The 25,012-nt window shown below is 55.0% G+C and overlaps 1 protein-coding gene across 4 annotated transcripts in view; it reads right to left on the minus strand.

Annotated features, from left to right (window-relative positions):
- The window catches only part of DAB2IP (DAB2 interacting protein), a 160,617-nt gene that overhangs the window by 79,496 nt on the left and 56,109 nt on the right, over nt 1-25,012 (minus strand). For all 4 annotated transcript variants that reach the window (XM_054727046.1, XM_054727044.1, XM_054727045.1 and 1 more), the window contains exon 2: nt 17,138-17,241. In XM_054727046.1, coding sequence (XP_054583021.1) covers nt 17,138-17,241 — 104 coding nt within the window. The remainder of the gene's footprint in view (nt 1-17,137; nt 17,242-25,012) is intronic.

Raw genomic sequence — 25,012 nt, forward strand, 5'->3', positions numbered from 1 at the left:
AGAGCCTGCTAGGAGCTGGAGGAAGGCAAACGGGGCTCAACTCAGGCTCCCCAGACCCCCTGGCCGGGGGATGGCCGGCAAGGCCCTCACTTCTCTGTGAAATGGGTGGGGATTGCAGTGAGGCTTCAGTAGGACAGATAAAGCTCTGGACCCCTCTTTCCACACCCGAGGGGCCTGACTTTACCCCACCTTCTCCAGGAGGCAGATCCTATATAAGATGGCCCTGCTGATCACACCCAGCACAACTCCTCTCCCACCACCTGTGTTCAAATCTTCATTCTGATAAGCAAGGGCTGAGGGGAGGGGCGAGTGGGGGCGTGCAAATTACTAGAGCTCTCTGAGCCTGTGTCCCTATCTATAAAATGGGCTAATGACATCTATAGGGATTAAATAAGGTAAGAGATCACCAGTAAAATGGTAACTATTAAGCAACTAAACATAGTAGTTGCCAGCTTTATTACTATTATTATTATCATCACTGATGTTGCCTCGAGTACAGAGATTTTCAACCTTCTTCCCCTGGTGGCATACGTAAACCACTAAAATCCTGCAGCTCTAGCACAACCACCGATTTTTGCTCTGAGAAGGTATGTGACCACCACAGGTGGAAGTCTGTCCGGCAATCTGAGGAGCTTGACGGTGGCCTGGCAGCCTGATGTCATGCCCAGTAAAGGAATGAGCATGCTTGCAAAGTGAGGCTGGAGTTACAGGCTCTCATCCAGTTTGGTAGTTTTGAACTTTTTTAAACAAGCGCTGTTTTCTTTAAAGGAACCTCACAGAGACTCTGGAGATACAAAGAGCTGGAGCGGGCTGCTCAGGTGGCGGCCTCAGCTCCCATTCACTAGAGCAGGCACTGAAGTCTCAAGCTCAGCGAGGAGCCGGCGCCGTCCGTGGGAACCGAGCCTCCGCCCTCCCCAGATGAGGCGCTTTGCCTCCACTAACACAGCCGTGTTCCCTGTGCTTCTCAGACAGCTGTGTCACTGACTGAGGTCAGCTCAGGCCCCGGAGGCTTTTGCACAAGGCTGCTGCCTGGTGCCAGGCCTCCCCCACCCCCAGTCCAACCCGGTGTTTGGGTGCCGACAGCTGTGAGTGCCCGCTGCCCGTTTGGAAGTCCTCCCGCCAGCCTGATCCAGAGGACCCCCGGGCTTTCATCCGTGTCACGGACCAAAGTGCAAGGCAGTCTGAATGGAGGACAGGAGTCTGTGGGCTCTCCGGCTGGAAGGACCCCAGGTCTCAGCAGCTCCCTCACCCCCTGTTCCAGCCACTACGCCACCATCCTGGCGTCGGGCCCACAACCATGCTCCTTCTCCAGGATGTTCTGAGACTTTCTCTCAAGGGCCTTTCAGAATTCCAGACACACGATTTCCTCACTCACCCATTTCAATCAATTCCAAGCGATGATGATGATGATAAATTACCAGTTATCGTGCTCCAGCTCTGCCAAGTCGCTCTGCCCCCGACACTCGCTGCACGTCCCAAGGAGGGCCCAATGCCTCTTCCTGGGACTCCCTGGGAAACTGTGCGCCTCAGGATTCGGAGTGTTTCAGGCTTTCAGGTGGGTAAATGGAGGCTCAGAGAAGTTAGGCCACTTGCCCAGTGGCAGAGCTGATAGGCAGTAGAGCTGGGAGTGTAACCAGGAGAGTTCTAGCCCATGGCATGGGCAGGGTGGGTCCCTCTTACAAATGCACATGTGCACATACATACACACACACACACACACATGCTTGCATGCGTGTGCACATATAAGTCAAAGGCCAGAAGGAGAACTGATAGCTCAGCCCATCCTCCCTCCACGGAGCCCCAGGCACCGTGCTGGGCCTCTGGATGGGAGGGAAAGGGAAGGTGTGCTCTCTCACTGAGTGCCTGGAACTCACAAGTGAGGAGGACCTGGAGGCTCAGGAAAGGGAAGCCTGGCCCCTCCTCACGTGTGCCTCACTCCCGGACCAGGAGGCACCTCAGGGTTTGCATTCCAGCACCCCCACCTGGGCACCGGGGCGCTGCATGTCACCACTGGTCTCTGGGCCACTTTCTCACCCAAGTGCAAAGCATCAAGCGCCATGCCTGGCTCATAGCAGGTGCTCTGTGAAGGGCGAGTTCCTTCCCCCAGCTCCACCATCGACTTGGTCCTGCCTTCTTCAACTGCTCCCCTTTTAGCAAACGGACCCTAGGTCACTGCAAAGGGATGGATGGGCCTGCCCTGCCAATGAGCCCCGGGCTGCCCACCCTGGGCCGCTGAGGCAGTGCTCAGGCTGGAGGCGGCACCTCACCTCAGGAGCCCTCCCCTCTGTGGGCCCAGCTCCTCCTCCCATGGCCAGTTCCAAGGCTGGCACCCAAGCAGAGATGGAGTCTCTCAGCATCTTTCTGGGGCTTTGTGCAAATGCCAACAGCACAAGCAAGTAAACAGGAAAGGGAGGGGAAGATCCCATCCAGATAGCACCCCAGGGGAGGAGATGTGTGGGGCACACCGGCTGGCAGGCAGACTGGACACCTTCCTCCACGTGGACACAGGCTCTGGGAAGGGGCTGGGGGCAGCGAGGAGTCCTGTACCAGAGTCACAGGGTGAGAGCCAGGAGGGCTCAGGGGGCAACCGGGCCAATGTCCACGTGGTCCAGACAAGGCACCCGAGGCCCAGAGGGCAGTGATCTGCCCAGAGTCACCCTCTCCTCGCCCAGCACCCCACGCTTCAAGACCTCCCAGGCTCCCCGTGTTTCTTCTTTCCAGGCCTCAGTCTTCCCATCTGTACCATGAGGGCTGGGTTGGGTGATGGCCAAGCTCCTTTCCAGTGCTGAGAACTGACTGTGTAAAGCTAGAGCAGCTGCCTTCCACAGCTGGGCTCTCCCACCCACCTGGCAGTACCAGTGAATTCACGGAGTCCTTCAGATGTTGGATTCCTCCTCCCTCCTTCTCTGTTCCTGGGACTCCACCCTCAGCAAGCCCTCAGGCCTCCTGGCCTCCTCCGTTGGGAGGTAGGCATCATCAAAGAGATGGGAATGACTCACTAATGGTGGAATGTCAGACACGGTGACAGGTGAAACAGGGACCGCATGATAAGCCAGGATTAAGTTGGTGCCTTCCCGATGGCCACCTATACACAGGCCATCCTGTACCCATAAAACCCTCCTTCACCCCTTGCCAATGGGCCCTTGAATGTAAGACCTCCATACTCCTCCCTCCCCAGAGAAGGTAGACAGACTAGCTGGATCACTCAGAGAACCAACTCAAGGGCCATGAGAGCCAGGAGGATCATTCAAGGATCATTCCTGGATTAAAATAGTACCTGGATAACGACACCTAAACATGTTCACATGGACAAATATGCAGGGCCAGAAAAACACACATGTTCAAGGACACACAGGCATACAAAGGCATGAGGGGCAGAGGAGGGTGCCCACCCAGAAATTCATGTGTAAACATACAAGTCTCCCCATCACCCCCACCGTGTAAACGCATGTGCACATTGACCAACACACACACACACACACAATCATAAAACGCACAGATAAGCGTGCAAATACAAGCTCACAAATACACACACTCAGCTGTCATTAGGCTCTCACAGAATTACGCTGACACCAGGCCAAACACACAGGCCCACCGGGCTCACGTTCACAGCCACGGCGGGAAGGAAAAGAGAGTGTTGGGGTGACCTCAGAGCTGGAAGCCCATGCTGGTGACCTCCCGATCCCCCTGCTTTGCAGGCAGGGCCTCACCCTGTGCCCCTCTCTGAGGATGACCTGTTTGCTTCTCTCACCCCCTGAAAGCTGTCCTCGCAGCTCCCTGAACAAGAGGTTTCTCAGAGTCTTCCGGTCCCTCAGGTTGTTCAGAGCCAGGGACCCCTGCCCCAAATATTTCTCCTCTGCCATCATCATCACACCTCAAACGCCCCCAGGTGCTCAGGTTACCTCAGTCTCTAGGAATCCCAAGTAAAATGCAGAGGCCTCCCTCATTCACCCCCCCGCACCCTGAGAAGCAGGGGAGCAGCGGGTTCCACGGCCTGCGGCTTTGGGCCTGAGGCCAGTGACCTGGCCGACTGAGCTGTTTCCTCCTCTGTAGAATGAGGACAAGAGCAGCCACCACAGGTTGCTGTAATGAGCTTCTGAGATCACGCGTGTAAAGAATTTAGCCCATTTCCCAGCACACAGTAAATGTTAGCTACTGTCATCATCACTGGCATTGTCATCATCTTTTATTTTTTTATGGCTTGGACTTTAACCACCAGGAGCCAGTCAGCCATGAGCCAGAAGGAAACAGAAAGCAAGAGTTAACGGAAACCATCTTTAAGACCCACACCTCCTGTGACGAGGCAGGGTGCTGGTCCACAGCTCACCCAGGGCGTGTCCCCTGAGCCTCGCCACGTGCTGGGCCCTGACAAAGCTGGCTTTCTGCCCTCAAGGGCTCCCCAGCTGGAAAGGCAGGCCTAGACCTTCACAGACACCCTTCATTCAAGGGCGCAGGGGCCTTCTCACTGCTTTTGTTACCGCCAGTCCTGCCACCCTCCCCCCATTCATTCTCCAAGGGCATCTAGAAGGAGCCTTAAAAAAGCAGATCAGATCTTGCCACTGACCAGCTCCACCTCCTTGCACAGCTCCCCAGGGCTCCTGGGATAAAGGCCTCACTCCTTTCTGAGGCCTATGGCCCCTCATGACCTGTCCCCGACCCTGTGCTCCAGCTCCTGTCCTCAATGGGACTTTTGAAATTGCCAGCTTCTCCTGTCACAGGGCCTTTGCCCAGGCTGTTCCCACTGCCTGGAACAGAGGACCCCTTGGCCCAGAGGGCCTGGTACACCCTTCAGTTCCTCCTCACATCTTCTCCTCGGGGGCCTCCCATGCCCTCAGATTAGGCCACGTCTCCTTACAGACTCATCACAGTTATCTAATCTAATAATAGACAAATATGCAAATTGACCATACCTCCGACACACCCACAAGCCACGCCCACGAGCCACACCCACCATCCAATCAGAGCTGGTATGCAAATTAACCCAAACCAAGATGGCTACAGCCACAGAGAGCAAGGTTTCCTAGGTAAGAGAGGAAGCCAAGCTTTCTGCCAGCCGTTGCAGGCCTAAGCCTCCACTCAAGCTACAAAGTTTCAATTATAGAAGGTAAACAAATTCAAACAAATGGCGGCAGAATGGAGCTTGAGAGAGCAGGCCAGGGTTGCTGCCGGCAACAGGGGAAGCAAAGCTTTCCGCACACCCTGGCTGGGCCCACCCACTTAAGGCAACAAAGTTTCAATTATAACCCCAACACAAATGGCTGCCGGCTGCCCATGGAGGGAGCCCCAGGCTTGGCTCCGCTCCAGGCTACAAAGTTTCAATTGTAGAAGGGAAATAAATTCCAGATACCAGGGCCTCCACTTGCGTTGCCAGAGGGTGTGGCCGACCTGCAAACCACCACAGGCCCCTCGCTCAGGCCACCCCATGCCCCAAGGGAACCCCACCCTGATCAGGGACACCCTTCAGGGCAAACCAGCTGGCCCCACTCCTGTACCAGGCCTCTATCCTATCTAATAAAAGAGGAATATGCAGATTGATCATCACTGCAACACACAATATAGCTGCCCCCATGTGGTCAAAGATCCTGCCCCCATGTGGACACAAGATGGCCACCACAAGATGGCCAGCAGGAGAGGGCAGTTGGGAGGCACCCGGCCTGCAAGGGAGGGCAGTTGGAGGTGATCAACCCTGCAGGAGAGGGCAGTTAGGGGTAACCAGGCCGGCAGAGGAGAGAAGTTGGGGACAAACAGGCTGGCAGCAGAGTGGTTAGGGGGGTGTTCAGGCTGGCAGGCAGAAGCGGTTAGGGGCAATCAGGAAGGCAGGCAGGCAAGCAGTTTGGAGCCAGCAGTTCTGGATTGTGAGAGGGATGTCCGACTGCCCGAGAGGGATGTCCGATTGTGAGAGGGATGTCCAACTGTCCCTGGGATCGGGCCTAAACGGGCAGTCGGACATCCCTTGAGGGGTCCCAGATTGGAGAGGGTACAGGCTGGGCTGAGGGACAACCCCCCTCCGTGCACGAATTTCGTGCACCGGGCCTCTAGTAATTGTATATTTATTTAACGTCTGTCTCCCTCACAGGATGGCCGGGGCCACAGCAGCCGGGATCCCCAGTGCTGAACACCTGGCAGGTATACCATAAATACTTCCGGAATGGATTAACAAATATTTATGGTGTCAAAGAGAAAGGAGGAAGGCAGAGAATGGGATTGGGAGGCTTTTTAAGGGATCCCACTCGGGGTCCATCTGGGTGGGCTTGCCAAGGTTACCTAGAGCAGGGCAGCCACACACAGCCGAGCGCTGGTGAGGTCAGCAGCGAGCCTGGCTGCCTCGGAGGCCGCTGCAGTGATCACAGGTCCCTCTGACCTCCAAGTGCCAGGCTTATGACATGGCCATAGGCCCCTGCAGAGGACGCCCAGGCAAAGGGGGCCCTTAAGGAACCCTGAGAGTCCAGAGGAGGTGAGAAGGGTGCCCGGTTGGGAAAAGAGTGGGGGGTGTGGAGGTGGGAGGGGGAAATAAGGACATGGGAGAGGCCCTCCTGGTACCCGCCGGTGCCCAGGACTGGGTAGCATCAGTGAACAGAAATCAGACACACATTCCTGTGGTCCAGGCAGGGACGTGATAGCCCAGAGCGGCCAGGGAGTGACTCACTGCTCTGTAAATCTTCCGCCAGCCTTAGCATAATAAGCCCATCCCAGAGGTCTGGATGCCACAGACACTCCATCAGCTCTTAAGCCCTCGGCCAGCTCTGACCTCTCGGTGGGGAGTCTGGCACCAGGGCCACACGGCTGCAGGGAAACCGACGCCATCAGGGAGCCTCGCCCCTTTCTCCCGCTGCCTCCCGCCAGGCCCTGTCACGAAGGTCCCCTTACCAGGCCAGTCTTCCCAGGGTGACTCACTGCTTTCGGCACTTATTCCCCATGAAAACCCGTGCTCTGCGCACTCTGTACGAGCGAACGCTCTCAGCAGAGGCCACCCCACAGAGTGACAAAAAAAAAGCCATGCTCGGAGCCAGGAAATCTGGTTTCAGCTCTGCTAATTAATAATAGTGAAGCCTATTCCAACGTGCTAAGAGTAAGCCAGATATCTTCAGGAAGCTCTAAGCTTCAGGCACGGTATTAAAGCTTTATGTGGCTTACACCATTTAATTCTCACAACCCAACGTGCAGGTCAGAGAATGGAGGCTCAGAGAGGTCAAGCTGCTTTCACAGGGCCACACAGCCAGGAAGAGGCTGAGCTGTGTCTAACCCAGAAGGGTGGCACCAGAGCCCCAGCTCTTCCAGAATTCCATTGCCGCACTAGGAGGCTCTGAGCAAGCATGCTAGCCTGACTCAGTTTCCCCATCTGTACAATGAAGGAGTTGGCTAGCTGACCTCTCACTCTTTCCCCTCCATGGTGACCCCTCTGATGACAACAAATAGGAAGGACCTTCTGGAGACCACAACTTGCCGGAGGAAAGGTACTGATGGTGGGACTTCAGCTCCGTGCTGGGCCATCAGGAGCTTCTGTTGGGTCAGGCGGCCCCACCCTGTCCTCCCAGGCACCCAGCTGGTCCAGACCAGCAAGGCAGGGAAGAGGTGTAATCCTGTTTCTCCCTGCACCGAGAGCCAGCAGGAGCACCAGGACCCCAGGGTGCTCCAGTCCCGGGGATCTGCCAACCCTCATGGGAGGGAGAGGCGTGAGGCGGGCGGCAGCCCCATAAATCCACCTGAGTGAGCAGAGCCTTTAAAAGCCCTTTCACTACAGGATACAAAACGCACTGTTTGGGGAGAGGATTTTATAGGCTATTTCTGCTCCTGGGTGATTTACCAGCTGCAGGCCAGGCTCCCTGGGAGTCCTGCTCTGAGGGATCATGGGAGCCCATGGGTGGAGTAAAGGTCAATTTCAAGGCAAGGGCTGTTGTCCTTGCTGGGCTTTGCCACCGGGGCGGGGGTGGTGGTCTGGGTGACCTGTCCTGACCTCTCCTCCCGAGACAAAAGGTGTGGGGCTCTCAGAAGCAAGGGGCTGGATGCCCGCCTCTCCTCACCTCACCCTGCACTGCTTCTTCATCCACTGCCTCTCACACACCCTCATCCCACAAGCTCCTCCGTGTGCCCGGCCCAATGCCTGGAGTTCAGATACATTAGAAACAGTAGTTGCCCTTGAGAAAGTCCCCGGGCCTGGCGATGGTGAAGTCTCAGCATCCGCGTTCTGGAGCCTAGGGGAGGGGATGCCTGCTGGGGCCCAGGGGGAGCACGGCGCAGGGAAGGAGCTCTTGAGGCAGAGAAATGGGGAGGAACTGTGGGCAGCAGAGCCAGCTGTGCAAGGGCACGCAGGTTAGGACAGGCGGGGCGGGGGGGGGGGGGGTGTGGGGGAAGGGCACCTCAAATGCTGGGGAACTGGATCCCACCCCTGGGAGCCATCTAAGGTGCCGGAGCCGGGCAGTAAACATCACGGCTCATCTCAGACATTCCACAGGAGAAGTTACTCATCCCAACGTGGGACCTCCTGTCGGAAACAGATGTCATCGCTGCCACCGCAAGCGGGCTTCCTGGCTTGGGGAGCAGTTCTCCCCTGAAGACTCAGATATCATTATGTCTGCGATCCAACCCAAATGTCATTCGATATGACAGAGACAATCACTTTATTTTCATACCATGGGGGGGTGGGGCATGAAGGCATCGAGCTAGCCCCCTGTACCCACTCTCTTGAGCCCCCTGGGAGAGGGGCAGGCCTGCAAGAGACACAGGGTGGGGTGAAGAAGGGTGGTGTCCACCCTGCACAGACACCTTCTCACCAGGGGGCGGGGGGAGGCCAGGGCAGGGGCAGGGGCAGGGGCAGGACAAGATGGGGAGACGCAGGTTCAAACGCCAGTTCTGCCCCTGGTTGGCTGAGCGAGCTCGACAATGCACCTCCCCTCTCTGGGCCTCAGCGTCCTCAATTATAGAACGGAGAATGACAACTCTGGCTGGCAGAGACGGGGCTGCACGCTGTGGACCAGGCTCTGCGAGACCTTCAAATCCACACTCCTGAGCTGAGTGATCTTCAGCAAGTTCTTCCCTTTCTGTCTGCCTTGATTTTGTCACCTTAAGAAGGCGGGATGTGTGTTCTTTGCCCCTTGGGCTGTGAGGACTCAATGAGGTGATGCCTGGAGAGTGCTCGGCACAGGGCCTGACCCAGCGGACTGTGCAAAATGAGCCTCACAATCCCCCGTTGCACAGAGCAAAGAGCGGGTACAGCTGGCTCCAACCCAGCAATGCCGTTCAAGTCCAAGCTCTGCTCACCACCCCGACTGTCCCGGAACGCCGGCCTTCCTTCCTCTCGAAGCAGAGGTGAGGATGGAGCAAGGCACCTGCAAGCCTTCGAAGGACCACCACGATGAGTGTCTCATTGGCCCAGCCAGGCGACCACAGTACGGCGACACTGCCTGGCAGTGGCACTCTGTCCTGCCTCAGCCTGTGCCCCTCCTCCTGCTGGGAGGCTGCCTGGGCTCCTTGTCCCCTCCAGTGTCCCTGACACAGGTCCCCTTTCACAAGTCCCAGCTCTCTGGTCAACCCAGGCTCAGTCAGTTCAGCCACCAACGCAAGGCACTCCCTGACTTGAGCTGTTCCCTCCAACCAGCGGTGGGCTCTGGGTTTGTTCAGCTCAGCCGGCTCCCTGTGGCCCTGGGGTGAGGGACACAGGATGGAGGGGGGCCCACAAACCCCTGGGACTTCAACTCTCCTCTGGAAGTAGCCACCTAGGCGTCCACTTGCTGCACTCTGCTGCCCCCAATTGGTGGGAAACGGCCCTGCGCACACACGGGCTTCCTCCATCTGTATTCACCCCGGGGAGCTTGGTCTCTGGCCCCTTGGGCACTCTCTGCAATACTTCCTTGAGGCAGGAGGTGAGGGGTGCAGAAGTGAGGACCTGAGGCTCTGGAGAAGGTGTGGAGTAGCAGTGAGCCCCATTCACCAGAAAGGAGAGCCACCTTTGCCCATTTACAAATGGGGAAAGAGAGGCTCAGAGTTGGGAACTTGCCTGAGCGATCCCATGGAGGGAAGCCACGGACCAAGATTCAAATCCTGCCTGTCCTGGGTGTACTGCTAGGAGAAGCCAGCACTGCGCCTCCAGGATGGAGCGGGGAGACGGGGAAGGGAAGAGAGAGAGAAAGGCCCCCAAACAGCATCCCACCTGCCAGTCACAGAGCCCGACACTCCCCGTGAATGACTGAAACTTCCAATTGATAAGGCTCCTTTTGGGCTGGGAACCTGGAACACAGGGATTCAGCCACTGACACCCTAGGGGGACCAGTTTATCAGACTCCTGCTGCCCACCAGGGCAAGGATGGGGAAACAGCTTACAGGAATGGCCGAGAGGTGGCCCTGGAAGCCCGGGGCAGAAAGTGGGGGGGGGGGTCCCAGGCTGTCCTTGTTTCCTTCCCTCTGTATCTCTCCTACTCAAGCTGCCAGGCTGGCACCTCCAGGATGAGGAAAGAGATGCCACGGTTCCTTGAGCGGATCCCTCTCTCTACCCCTGCCCTCAGGGACCCCTACAAAGAGCATTCTACGCTCAGGGGTTGGGGGGCACAGGCGGGCTCCTGACAACCTGAAACACAGTTTGCTTGCTCTTCCCATCCCTCATTACCCACTCCGGCCCTGGTCTCTGCCCACGGAAGGAGCTCCGGACCCTCCCAGCCTGTGTCAAGTGCCCCACAAAGGTCCCAACACATAGTTGATGCTCATTAAAAACTTATTAAAAGAAAGAAAAAAGGAAAGCAGAGAAGGGAGGGAGGAAAATTAGTTCACACCCACCGTGGGACGCGAAGACCAGAGTTTGACCCCCATCCCTGCCACTCTCCGGCTGTGTGACCCTGGGACGTTCCCTGAGCCTTGTTCTCCTGATCCCTAAAATGGAGCAGATGAAACCACACTCCTGTTTCTGAATGGGGCAGCCTCCCGACCTCAGTTTCGGGCCTCGGACCCTGGCCTGGCCTCGGATTCAGGAGTCTCCAAATGGGCCGTGGTCCCGCATTCTGCCTTGCAGACCCTCTGGGCCCAGGCCCACCACCCTGGGCAGCACCCGGGCCTGGGAGGCGCCTTTCCCGCTGCAGGGCAGGGGGCCTCTCTTTGTGTAAGGCGGACACAGACCAGAACGACAGCAGCTTTCCTTTTGGGTGGGAACAGTTTAATAGCAATTGGGGTCTGTGACAGGCGAGGTGGAAGGGACTGAGGGTGTGGGGCCTGCTGTCTCTGTCTGGGGAACACCAGCCACACACTGGGTTAGGAGACTCCAGCTCACAAGGCTCAACTGAACAAAAAAAAAGAGGGGGGGGGCAGAGAAAGAGGGAGGAAAATTAGTTCACACCCCCGGGACATTGGCCTCAGGGGCAAATTCCTGGTGCTATGAAGAAGAATCTGGGGCACCCATTCATAGCACCCCAATCCAGCACTATTGCCAGGTCGGGCACAGCCAGCCATGGCTGCATGGCAGACACCCTTCCACTGGTGTGTGGGCCACAGATGTAGATGCATCCCATGTACATGTGCATTTGCGATGGGCCAGAGCAGCCTGGAGTGGTAGAGGGAGCCCCAGCAGGTATTCCGGGCAAACCTCCCCTCTTTGAGCCTCAGTTTCCCCGTATATGCAGTGACAGAGCTGGTTCACCTAATCTGAGCCTGGCCAGCTTTTCTGTCCCCACCCCGATGCCCAATGGAGTCGCCCTCGCTGAGAAGGGGCACTAATGGGAACAGAGAGGCAGAACCCGTAGGGAGCAGAGAATGCCCCTCTCCTGCCCCTCATCACTCCTCCTCCAGGCAGCCTCCAGTCCAAACTGTGAGTCCAGCTGCCACTGGTGCTGGGACCCAGTGGCCAGGAGGTGGCAGTATGCTGAAGAGTGGGAGGGAGCGAGCAGGGGCTTCCAAGGACGGTCAGACCCACAAGTGTCCCTTCCCTTAAGCCTCCTCCCCCAGGAAACATAACGGAGGCTGGGAGAAGGCTCAGTTGTAGGGAGGAGAGGGCAGGAAGGAGCAGGACTTTGGACCACTGGATGGGGAATTGAGAGGGGTAAGCTCAATTCCAGGCCCTGCCCCAGATGGGTGGTGTGACCTCGGGAAAGGACACTCCCCTCTCTGAGCTTCAGCCCCTCCTCTGGACAGAGAAGGGGAGGACCAGATAATTTCCAACAGCCTTTCCACAATGGGTCACCCCCAGGCCTGCCGTTTGTGTTCATGTACCTGTTTCTGTGTGTGAGAGGAAGATGGGCAGCTGAAACATGGGGAGGGTGCAGGGAGGCTGCAGGAGTGGGCAGAGGGGTGAGCAGCTGGGGAAACCCAAAGGCCACATCCCAGAGATCTCCTGCTGGCTCCACTCCTGCCCGTCATCCCCGGTGGCTCGCGTCCTATAGGGGGAAGTCCAAAAGCTTTAGTCCAAACGCTTCACCCACCCACTTTTCTCTCCAGGCTCCTCTCCTTCGTGCCTCCAACTCATCCAATGCTCTGATCACACAGGGCCATTGGCTTCTTCCTATTCAGTTAGATCCCCCTCTAACTGAACTACTCCTCTCCCTTTGTTCCTGAGAAACTCCTACACATCCCTCAAAGCCCAGCCCCAAAGATCCCTCTTCTAGGAATTCTTTCTAACTGCCCTTTCTTCTGGGTCCTCACGGCACCGCAGGCACACCTCCGTCGCAGCTTCAGAACCACGTAGGACGAGACATTTGAGCACCCAGTAAAAGTGGGTGGTTGAAAGGAAATAAGCCTCACTTCTAGAGGCATTTGCAATCAGCCGGGTACTGAGTTTATCTGCAGCTCCCGCCAGTCCCCTGTGCCTTCCCCTCCCTGACACTTCTTCTCCATCTCGCAAAAAATAGCCGTGAGACCTAATTTCAGCGAAACCTTCAAACACGACTCTCCACTTTCAACTTCCCGAGGAGGAATCAATTGGCTGTCAAGTTTCCCAGAGCCTCTGCCACCTCCCACACCCAGGCCCTGTCAGCTCTCCTCAAGGTCGTTGGGAGGGGTGGGGGCAGAGGGAGGACCCCGCCTGCAGCCGGGGAGTGTAGGTCTGGGGAAGCCAGCGGGCAGAGGGGAATCGGGGGGAGACCTGTAACAGTCACCATCTCCTCACCCCCAAATCAAACCATGAATTCCTCTAACATGGGGTGGCAGGAGAGAGGGGGCAGCACCCTGGGCCCAGCCTGACAGCTTGCCACCTGCCTTCCTTCCCTCCCGCCGCCCCTCTCTCCCTTCCAGGACTCTCTACTGGTGCAGCGAAGACAGGCCTTGGTTTGAATCTTGACCTCACCATCTCTTGGGGGCCTGAGAGCTGAGGGCCAGAGAAGGACAGGAGGTCCCTTGGGTCACCTGCTCCCAGCTCATTTATCCATCCTACCCTCATCCAGGGTCCCCCATAGCCCCACACCAGCCTGCTAGCACCACGTGGCCCTGGGGAACCACTCCCCCACCCCCCACTCCACCTGGAGGCAGAAGGAAGTTGCACCAGGTGGACAAAAGGTTCCGTATCTTGCCCAAGTGGCAAAGCAGATATGAGGCCCAACCCCAGGTCTGCTGACTTTACAGCTCTTTCTCTTAGTGACTGCATCAGAACAGTGAAGTGCCTACTGCATGCCAAACCACGTGCTGCCTTCCAAAGTCCACTCCCCTCACGTTGCAGAGGGTAAACTGAGGCTCTGCCAGGGTCCCATGGTCCCCGAGAGGTGGAGGTGGAACCAGCACCAAGCCTCTGATGTCTTGTGGGGTGGCTGTGGTCCTAGCCTGACCCACCAAAGGAGCAAGGGCCACTTTTAGGGGTGCAAACAGCCCAGACTCAAAGCGTCCCCAGCTGGGTGGTGACCCTAGACAGGCCTCAGTTTTCATGGAAGAGGTGAATAGGACGCGTCCTATAGAACCCAAAACATTGATTCTCCGTTAAACGACATGTTGCAAAGGGGCATGCATCCCTGTTTGAGGTGGTGACATCCCAACATCCAGTTTGAAATGGCAGCAAAGACAGCAGTTACTCAGGGATGTCCTGTGTAGTCTCCCCTGCCTCCCCTGGCAACACCACGTCCCCCAGGGTCCCCCGCCAGGCTGCACACAGCAGCAGTCGGCCGAGCACGTGGGAGCTGGTGGGAGCCCTGGCTGAGGGGGATAGGATATGCTTCTGGTCCTGCAAAGGGTCTGGGTGCCAGTCTGTTCCCAAGGCCCAGGCCAGACCTTCCCCTCCAACACCCTGCCCTCGGCTGTCCACCCCGACCCTCCCCCAGTCTTTACTGTGCTGGAGCCACAAAGTGTGTGTGGGGGGGGGGGGAGGGGCACCATCAGCCCTAGTGATGGATTTCATCTACTATGCACCTATCAAGGGTCAGACCTGGGCTGATGCGAAGGTCACACAGTCCTTCGAGGCAGGCATCCACACTTCACTGACAAGGGCAGGAGGCTCAAAGAGGCTCCCTGACTAATGAGGCCACACAGGTCGCTGAAGAGCTGGGATCTGAACCCAGACCCCACCTCCGATCTTTCCAGTCCCCTCCCCCAGCTCCCAGCACCAGCTCAGGACAGAAACTCAACTCACAACCGTTTCCTAAGTGCTGCACACAGCAAAGGACCCAAGTGCCCAGAAAAGGACACAAAACATAAATGTCCGACAGCTCTGGCATCCAGGTTATGTCACTCAGGAGCTGCAGGACACTGGGCGAACAAATTCCCCTGTCTGAGCCTCGGTTCCCTCCTCTGTGACCCAGGTATACTAACAGCGCCACCCCTCGGGGGTGTGGTGAGAAGTGGGTAAACGTGGCCTGAGCACAGCTGCCATCCTGCAGACCCTAATTGGGCAGGCGGGACCAGGAGTCCCGGGGGCCTGGCAGTTGAGAGGGCTGGCGCTGGCTCTGATCCACAGGTGGTTTCCACGCCAGGAAACAGAGCAAAGACGCCACTACAGGAAAAATGCCAAGTCTAGCTGGCAATTAAAGAGCTGCAAATTATAGCAACTTCAAGGTGTGATGACACACCTATTAGAGCAGAAAAAAAAAAAAAAGGAACAGGGTAAAAAGTGATGCTGATGGGGTGCTGGGAGGGTGTGGGGACAATGGGTTTCTCTTCCCAGCAAGAGGAAGTGCAAGCTCACGCTCTAGGGCCAGAGGGTCTGGGTTCAAATCTTGGCTCCACCATTAGCAGTTGGCGCTTGGGTGACTTCACCTCCCTGAACCTCAGTTTTCCCATCTGTAAAATGGGGTGACCAAAAAATCAGCTGCAGGGTTGTCTCAAGGAGTCAAAGAGATCATATGTGTAAGACCCTGAGCACAGAGCAGCTGGCTATGCTATTAGGTGTCATGGTTCCCTAAGGCCCCACCTGTCGTGGCTCCGGGGATCCAGGGAAGGCAGGACCGGCCTCTACGCCATTTGACTCGAGTCAGGTCAGGGTCACCCATGTGTCAGCCTCCTGGCTCCGCCTGCAGGCTGGAGACCATCTCCCAGGGGTGTGGCCACACCCAGGGAAGGGACCCTGAGTCCTCTCTCAGCACTGGCTACCCTCTCCTCCTTCCCTTCCCTCCCGGAGGCTGATCCAGAGGTTGGGGCTCAGAACCACTCCTTCGTGGAGCTTGTTAAAATGCAGATACCCAGGCCCTGCCCCGGCCTCACTGCACTGAAATCTTAAGGGGGCCCCAAGAATCTGTTTTGACAGCATTTAATGACATATCGCCAGGAAGGAGAACCAGTGGCCCTGAGGAAAGCCCCATCTCCCCCGCCCCCCCGAGCTTGGCTCAAAGGCTCCACCTGACCCAGACTCAGCCCAGCTTTCCCACCCTGTCCTCCAGACCTCTCACCTCCGATCCCACCAAGTATGTCACCATTCTACAAACAGGTCCATGTCCAGTGCGCCTCCAGGCCTTTGCAACTGATGTTCCCCCTACCTGGATTCCCTCTCACTGTCCCTGTCTATCCAGTGTCTAGTGCCCCTTTAAGACCCAGCTCAAACGTCAGCTCCCGGGGGAAACCCTTCCCAACCCACAGAAACAGTTAGTCACTCCTAGCTCACCTGACCCCCACATCACAGTGTAGGGTGACAGCCAGGCTGTGCCCTCTCTGTTTCCGCCACCAAAAGCCTCTTTCCTCTGCTCCCCAGAGGGCTGGCTCCTCATCCCTTGGGCCTCAGCCCCGTTCACACCACTTCAAGGAAGCCCTCCTGGTTTTCCCTGGTTTTCCCCTGCATATCATGTAGCTCCAACATGAGAGCATGAGCTCATAGGCCAGGGGCCTCATCTACCTCGCCTGTCTTGGCCAGCTCCTCCTACTCAGCCCCAGCCCCAAGAAGGGTGCCTGGCACCCAGCAGGCACGCCATGAAAATTGTTGAATGAATGAATGGATAAACAAGTGATCAAAAATCCATCTCCCCTACACACTGTAAGCTCCCGGGGGGAGATAAAGTGTCTACCCCTCCATGTCTCTTGTGGCTAACAGCATACTGGACGGGGAACACGTAGTAACATACTAAATGGGGGAGCGGAGCAAAGGGACACAAAACTGCCTGTGTGTGTGCAGCAAGACTAGTGGGGACACAGAGGGGCATGGAGAGTCAGATACGAAGGCTCCTCGGTTCTGTTTCTGTAAAGTTGTTTAGGTTTGTGCTAGTGGGACCACTAAAATAAACAGCTATAATATATATATATATATACTGTGTTTTGTGGATTCTAATATGCCATCAATTTTAAGATACAGCATTATTTTATGTGCCACCAAGAAAAAACACAGCAATTAAATTATGACACATCATGGACTATAACATGAGAGATCTTAAAATGTGGAAACAAAAACTGTGCACCTCAAGAGTCGGGGAAGCATGGTGTGTGTGTGTGTGTGTGTGTGTGTGTGTGTGTATGCGCGCGTGTATGTGAGGGTGTCTTTATCTGACCTAATACTAGCCTCTCTCTTCCCAGCTCAGGTCTGGGCCCCTGGGCTGCAGGGCTGTCTGTCCTCCACCAGCCCCTCCCTCACAGGATGGGACCCCCATATGGCCCCCAGGGGCAGCGCTGAGCCACAGAGAGGGGAGCAGCTGAGTGATCGGATACCTAGAACAAGGGAGGCTGGATGGTCTCCCGGTCCATGAGGCTCCAGGAAGGGGGGCCGTGGGGTCACAGAGCAGCACCCCAGGCCAGGTGGTGATGGTGACGCAGAGATAGTTACCGTGACCCGGAACGACGCAGCGGCTGAGGGCTCCATGCTGGGGCTCTTCTCGGAGAGGCTGCCGGGCAGGCTGCGCCGGGAGCCTGGCCTTTCTTGGGGCGACTCTGTCAACAGAGGGAGAAAGAGGGTAAGCATGGACAACTGAGGCCACCCCATCAGGTCCTCCTGTCATCCCATCCTGGCCAGAACAGCAGGTTGCCATGAAATACTACAGTCACTGCAAAAAATCCGTTTAGCAGTTCCCCACAATATTAAAGACAGAATTATCACGTGACCCAGCAATTCCACTCCTAAGTATATACCCCAAAGAATTGAAAACAGAGACACAAATACTTGTATGCAAACGTACAGTGTGATTCGCAATAGCCGAAAGGTAGAAGCAACGCAAGTGTCCATGAACAGATGAATGGATAGAGACAGCCGTGCATCCACACAATGAATGTTATTCCATCGTCAAAAAGTTCTGCCCAGTGGTGTGGCTCAGTGGTTGAGTGTTGACCCAGGAACCAGGAGTTCTCTGGTTCGATTCCTGGTCAGGGTACATGCCCAGTTTGTAGACCCAATCCCCAGTGTGGGGCATGCAGGAGACAGCCGATCAATGATTCTCTCTCATCACTGGTGTTTCTATCTCTCTCTCTCTCTCTCTCTCTCCCTCCTCTCTGAAATCAATAAAAAGTATCTTTATGAATAAATAAATAAATAATAAATAAATAAATAGTCTCCTAAAACCCACACTTAGAGCCATCCATCTTGAGAGGCAATGAGCTCCCTGTGACTGGAGGAATGCAAGAAGTCCCTTCCAACATGAGAATCTGTGCTCTCTGGCTTCCAATCCAGACCTTCTTTTCTAGGCTTTAAACTCGAGAGAGGTCCAGGGCCTGGCAGGTGACGGAATCACGGGTAGCAGCCAGGCGCTCAGCTCCAGCGGGTTATGTCAGTTCAGTAAGCGGGGCCCAGTGCAGCTAGAGCTTCCCCCAGTTCAAGAGAAGCTGGAAATCTGCATTTCTTAAAATGTGAAATATTCCGATTTTAACTGGTGACAGCGCATTCAAAACGCTGAGCCTGGCCTGAGCTTGCCTGTTTAAAACCTCCCAGGTCAGTCCGACCTGGCTGCTCCCTCCCTGGCTCCCCCACACCACGCCTGGCACTGGCTGCCTCTGTCCCACTGCTCCAGCGGTGGCCCCACAGAGGACTCCCTCCTGCGCCTTCCAGCCTGAGCCATCCCAGAGGCCTGGGAGGGGACCTTGGTAACCCCCTCTGCCCCCAGCTCTCGGCCCACTTCTGGCTCCTATAGCAACGGCCAAGAGCAAGTCTCTCCTATCAACGTTCTCATTTTGCACAGAGAAAGAGGAGAGAGAGAGAGAGAGAGAGAGAGAGAGAGAGAGAGAGAGAGAGAGAGAGATCTGCGCTTGACTGCAGAACTCCTAACACCCACGCCTAAGCACTTCCACGTCCCCAGGGCCCTGCGTGGAGCCTGCTGCCTGGCAGGTGCTTGGGAAAGACCTGTTGACTCAAAAGGAAGAAAAGGAACAGGGTGGAGGTTCCTCTGGTGCATGTGAACACACAGTTAGTCAGAGGTGCACGCCCAGCAAACACACACGTTCACATCCACGCAGAAACGCCAACGTAGATCGGCTCAGACCCACACCCCCAGGTCACGTCCACGCGTGGGCAGCGCACGAACACGGGGCAGATGCCGAGGAGCAGGCTTTCCCAGAGGCAAGGTGGGCCGTCGGGGGCAATGTTTACACTTTCCGGGCCATTCCCTCCATGCCGCCGACTGGGCAGGGGCCCCAGCAGTGTGGGAGGAGAGAGCTGACCCCGCCCCCCACTAGGACAGGCGCCAGTGTTGAGCTCTGGCAATGGTCAAGCAGACAAAGCCACCTTGGGCCTAGGGGAGGTGGGCCGTCACCGGTGGGAACAGGTTCAGGCCCAGCTGATCACCAGGCACCCCTGGGGCAGGGGTTAATACCAGGTCGGGAGGTGGACTGGCCACCCCTGGACCACCATGACCTCTTCTCGGCCTGGTGACCCCTTCTCCTGCTGTGCTCCCTATTTAGATCCTTCCTAACTTCCTCTGGGATCCCTGCTCATCTCACTTTAGGGAACACCTCCTTTTCCTGGGATTTCCCTAGGAAATCTCTTCCTATGCTCACAAGTCTGCCTTCACCTCTCCCCCACCCCAACATGCCACCTCGGTCGCCTCCATAGCCATGGTGTCCTACCCATGAGTGAGGCACTATGCTCAGCCTCCAGAAGACACACACACACACACACACACACACACACACACACACACACACGGCCACACTGCCCCATCCTGGGCAGGCAGGTCACCACGGCTCTAGCCAGGAGACACAAGGAGTCACCCAGTAGAACATGAGGAGCCCAGCAAGGCCGCCCCTCCTCTGAGACCAAGTCCGATGTGCCCACAACCTGGGTTCTCAGGGGGGTGGCTTGATCCAACCACCCATCTTACCCCTGAGGAAGCTGAGACCAGAGAAGAGGAACTTGCCCATGAGCCCCTGACCCAATAGGTCTATAGCAAGGATCATCTCGGGGACCCCCCCACATGGCCTTAAACTGCAATGCAAGCCCATCTATGTCAGGAGGTAGAAAGGCAGCGAGGAGGCCCCAGGGCAGGGCCTGCACTCCAGAGGCAACGGAAGGAGGTCCTTAGTCCCTTTCCGGGCAGCTTCTGGTTGGCCCCAGCTCCATTCTCCACCCTTCTCTACCCTGCCTTCTGCTCCAGGGGCTGCTGACCCGTGCAGACCACACCAAGCAAGCTTTACGGGGTCTGTCTGGCCAACGGGAAACCCTGGTGGGAGATCAGGGGAGGGAGGAGAGTCGCCTGGGCGGGCTGGCTCCCTCCACTGAAGTCCCAGCTACCACAATGACTGTGTTTCCTGGGCTCTCCCCTCCCTCAGGGCCTCGGTGGATCAGCCCCGGCTGTCACTAGCTCTGGGGTCCTGCACTCCTCTTCACGGTTCCCCACACCCGCCCACACCTCAAATCATCCTGGTGTAAGTGCCATCTGCTTCCTGCTGGACCCCCACTGAGCCACCAGGCGGCATCTCAGCGGCTGAGAACCGAGAACCAACCCGTCCCCATCCGAGCAGCTGACGGACGGAACCTCCTTTCCGTCTGGACAGGAAACCAGGCCTGGGAGAAGCTGCGACGTGGTCACACGGGATATCGGGGCTCTGCTACTCACCAACACACCAAACAATCCCCGCAAGCCTGCCACGAGCTCTGACCACCAAGTTCGTAGTCATAACCCCACGGGTCCCTGGGTTCTGGGCCAGCGTTTCCTTACCTTTTACTCATTATCTTGCCCCCTAGTGAGTCTTTTAAAAGACATTTTTCCTAGTTTGCCCCCATAAAAATTTCATATCACATATACAGAAAGGATATTTTATGCACTGCACATATATTGAGCTCTATACAGAAAAAGAGTTAAATTTTTGTCACTGCCCTCCTCCAAGAACCAATTTTTTGCCCATTCAGGGTCAATATTGCTCCCATTGAGAATGCAAGTTCTGGACCCATTCAACTATAATCCCCACATGACAAATGGACAGCCATGATGAGCTCCATTTTCCAGATGAGGAAACTGAGGTTCTGAGAGGCAAGAGACTTCCACTAAAGTTCCCCCAGGTAGGAAGTAAGAGTATATGCTGATATCCCCTTAAACTGTCCCCACCCCAAACCCACATTTAGGCCTCAGAGAAGGCTGAGGGTGCCTGGAGCAGGGGTCGGGGGAGGAGCCCAAGGTTGGATGAGAAGACAGGATTCAACCCCAACTCTGCTGCTGTGTGCCTCCAGGCCATGCCCTTTCCGTCTCTGAGCTCACCAGCAGTGCAGTGAATCAGGGGAGTCAGGGCAGCGACCATCTCTATTCCCTGCCACCACAACGAAAACAAAACCTTCTTTATTTTACACAGGCGAAGAAGACGGAAAGTTGATCCCTGAGTCCTAACTCTGCCTCCAGGGATTTAGCCTTGAAAAAACACAGCTGCCTTTGGCCCTGGATTCAGCAACTTGTTTTTTCTAACTTGGGGAAGCAGACACTGAGGCTTGGGCCTCATGCCCCCAGAGGTCTACACACAGATGGTACAGCAGGAAGGTGGCATCCCCAGGGACAGATCCCAGGAAGGGAGAACTGGCTGGCCAACCTCGTAGTCTCCCCAAAACATTGCAGCACCGGTCGAAGAGTCTCCCCTCAGCTCAGACTCACTATGTGACCTCCACATGACCTCCCAGGCTGCCATCTGCAAAATCAGGCCACAGAACCAGCTGATCCTGGATCCCCTTCTCACTAAGAGGTCAAAAGAGTCTCCCCTGTACCCGGAAGGCCAAGCTGCCTTCCTATTCTTGGAAACCACAGCCAGAGAAACACATTTTAACCTTCATGTGTTTGCAAAAAAAATAAATAAAATAAAATCAGTTTCATTCAGATGCTGCTGGCTTGGTTGCCATGGACACCACCTAATCATGAAGGATGACTGTTACTTGTTCCCATGGAAACATGGAGGCCTGAGGAACATCCTGTAATTTCAGACACGACACCAAATTTTAGTTGTCGGGTTGCAATGACCAGATCTTAATGCTCCAAAACAGGCAGAGGCAGCAACCTCTAATAGCGGCGCCAGGAGAAAAGTCACCACAAGAGTAGAAAGGAGACGTGCATGTGTGTGCTGGACCTCAACAGTGATCAGGAAAATGAAAATTAAAACTACCAGGTACCATTTCACACCGAACAGGGAAAAATGAAAAAACACTGACCTCAAATGTTGACAGGAATGTAGAAAAACCTTTCATCACTGCCGGAGAAGTGAAAAGGGTTTGGAGAACAATTAGACAATAACTAGTTGAAACTGACACACACACTGACTCTGGGACCAGAAATTTCCTTCCTACATGGCCACTCTAGGAAAATGCTTCATTGCACACGGAGATCTGCACAAAAGATGACTTCTGCGCCACTGTTCATAGTAGCAATGTGTTGGAAGTAACCTAAATGTCCACCAATGGGGGGACAGATGACTGCACCCTGAGACAATTACTCAGTGGAATACTATACAGCAAGGAAGAGGGAACACCACCAAGGGGCACTGTTCAGAACTGCAATGGAACACAACAGTGCTACAAAAGACCCAGTTCTAGAAGATCAACAGGAATAACACTCAGAAGTATGAGGTTGAGTGAAAAACGTAAAATGCAAAAGGAAACAAGAGTGCCACCCACTTTATAGTGTTTTTGTTTTGTTTTGTTTTTTTACAAGACTGTTCATGGCAGCTTCATTTGTAATAGCCCCAAACAGGAAACAACTGAAACGTCCTTCCACAGGTGAATGATGAAACAAACTGGTACACCCATCAGGTGTGAAGCAGAGTAATGTCCCTCCAAAGAAGTCCACACCCCAGAACCTGTGGCTGTGTTACTTACATGGCAAAAGGGACTTTATAGATATATTTAAGATTAAGAAGTTGGAGGTGAGAGTTTATCCTGGAGTATCCAGATGGGAATATTCTTAAATGTGGAAGAGGAAGGGAGAAAGGTGAGTCAGAGAGACGCAATGATGAAGAAGAGGCAGGAGGGAGTCTAAGCATGATAGGAAGGATGGAAGAAGCCAAGAAATGTGGGTGACCTTGGTCTAGAAACTGGGAACAGCCTCAGCTGACAGCCAGCAAGAAAACAGGGACCTCAGTCCTACAACCACAAGAAACGGAATTCTGCCAGGAACAGGCAATGAAATTGATTTTTTTTTTCCCTACAGCCTTCAGAAAGGAAGGCAGCCTGCTAACCCCTTGGTTTTATTCCTGCAAGACTGTGGACCTCCAGTACCGCAAGATGACAAACCTGTATTGTTTACGCTTCCAAGTTTTAGTTTGTTATGGCAGCAAGAGGAAGGGAACACGCATACTATGGGGCACTGAGCAATGAAAAAGAAATGCACTATTGCTATATGGAGTAACTTGGGTGGCTCTCAAGGTCATTGTGCTAAGGGGATAAAGCCAATGTCAAAAGGCCACATTGTGTATTATTCCACTTATGGCATTCCCAATGTGGTAAAGTTTCAGAGATGAACAACAGATTAGTGGTCACCAGGGGTTAGGGAGGTGAGTGTAACGACTGAGGCGCAGCACCACAGAGATCTTTGTGGTGATAAAGTCTTGAGTCTTTTTTTATTCAAAATTGCCAAGTTTGACTTTATTTTGTTATTGTTATTCCTCACCCAAGGATATTTTCCCATTGATTTTTTTTTCTTTTTTTACTGTTTAAAGTATTACAAATAGTAGTACACATGTCTCCTTTTTGTTTTTCCAATTGACCTTCCTCCAGCCTCCCCTACCCCCCATCCCCCCACCCCCCGCCACACACAAGCCCTCACTCCCCTCCCAGTGTCTTGCATCCATTGGTTATGCTAATATGCATGCATACAAGTCCTTCAGTTGATCTCTTCATCTCTTACCTTCCCTCCCCCTTGTCCCCCAACCCTCCCTAGTCTTCCTGCTGTCGTTTGAAGAGAGTCTGGGGGCGGGGATGGGGGGGTGGGAGGAGGGAGAGAAACGTCAATATTAGAGAGAGAGACATCAATTGGTTGCCTCCCACACAGGCCCTGACCAGGGCCAGGGAAGGAACCTACAATCAAGGTATCTGCCTTTGACTGGGAATTGAAACCCAAGATCCTTTGGTGCATGGGCTGACAGACACACCGGCCAGAGCAAGTCTTGTATCTTGACTGCAATGGTGGTTGCACGAATCTACATGTGATAAAATGACACAGAATTATATGCACACGTCTCACCAACGTGCACAAAAGATGGACAGAAGCACTCCTGCCATCCGGAAGCTGGCCTGGCACTCCCAGCTCTGCCATGTTATTCTCCTGCTGGACACAAGCAATCTCACAGGCTACCAACCTCAGACAAGGTCACCACGATCAAGTGAGGCCAAACAAGGCCACTGCATAATTTTGTCTAAGCATCTGACAAAAGCCAGGTCACAGCCCGGCCGGGCAAGGCTCAGTGGTTGAGCACTGACCTATGAACCAGGAAGTTATGGTTCAATTCCCGGTCAGGGCACATGCCCAGGTTGTGGGCTTGATCCCCAGTGTGGGGCATGCAGGAGGCAGCCAATCAATGATTCTCTCTCATTATTGATGTTTCTATCTGTCGCTCCCTCTCCCTTCCTCTCTGATATCAATAAAAAATATATATATTTTAAAAAGCCATGCCACGGTGCCACCCACCAAGTCCCAAACACCACCCCTGTGGCTAAAACAAGTGACTGCTGCTGCTTCACAAGCCCAGCGCCATCCTCGTGCTGCCTCGTCTCCCTGGAGATAAGACTTGAGATCACCCATCACACACTTGGCCACCCTTCCTGACAGCAGCCAATCTAGCATAAGCTCCGCTTCCTTAGACTTCCCCAAAGTCACCTGACCAAAGCTCAAATCCTATAGCAAGTTCTTTCCGCCACACTCCCACTGAGGTGCCCCGTGGCTCCCCAGTGTGTGGTCTTCTTCGCTGCAATGACGAATAAATCCGACTTGTTCAACTAGAGGTGCGTTCCTGGCGGGTCTCTGTCTGGAGGGCACTGACGCTGGAGGATGCTGTACTATAATTACAGGAAAACTGGGTACACGAAAACCTCTGTTTTCACAAGTGCCTATACATCTGGAATAATTTCAAAATAAAAGGTTAATGACTAGCCTATTGAGCTATATGGGATCGTATCTGTGTGTAAACAATTGAAATTTCCATCCCGAGAAACTAGCTGCATAAATATTGGTGTCCAGGGTTACCTGAGTGGAGAGTGGCCAGCCATCTAGAGGCGAGAGGCACAGGAATATAAAGATCCCTGCCAAGG

The sequence above is a fragment of the Eptesicus fuscus genome, chromosome 15 (assembly GCF_027574615.1).
Source record: "Eptesicus fuscus isolate TK198812 chromosome 15, DD_ASM_mEF_20220401, whole genome shotgun sequence".
NCBI lineage: Eukaryota > Metazoa > Chordata > Mammalia > Chiroptera > Vespertilionidae > Eptesicus > Eptesicus fuscus.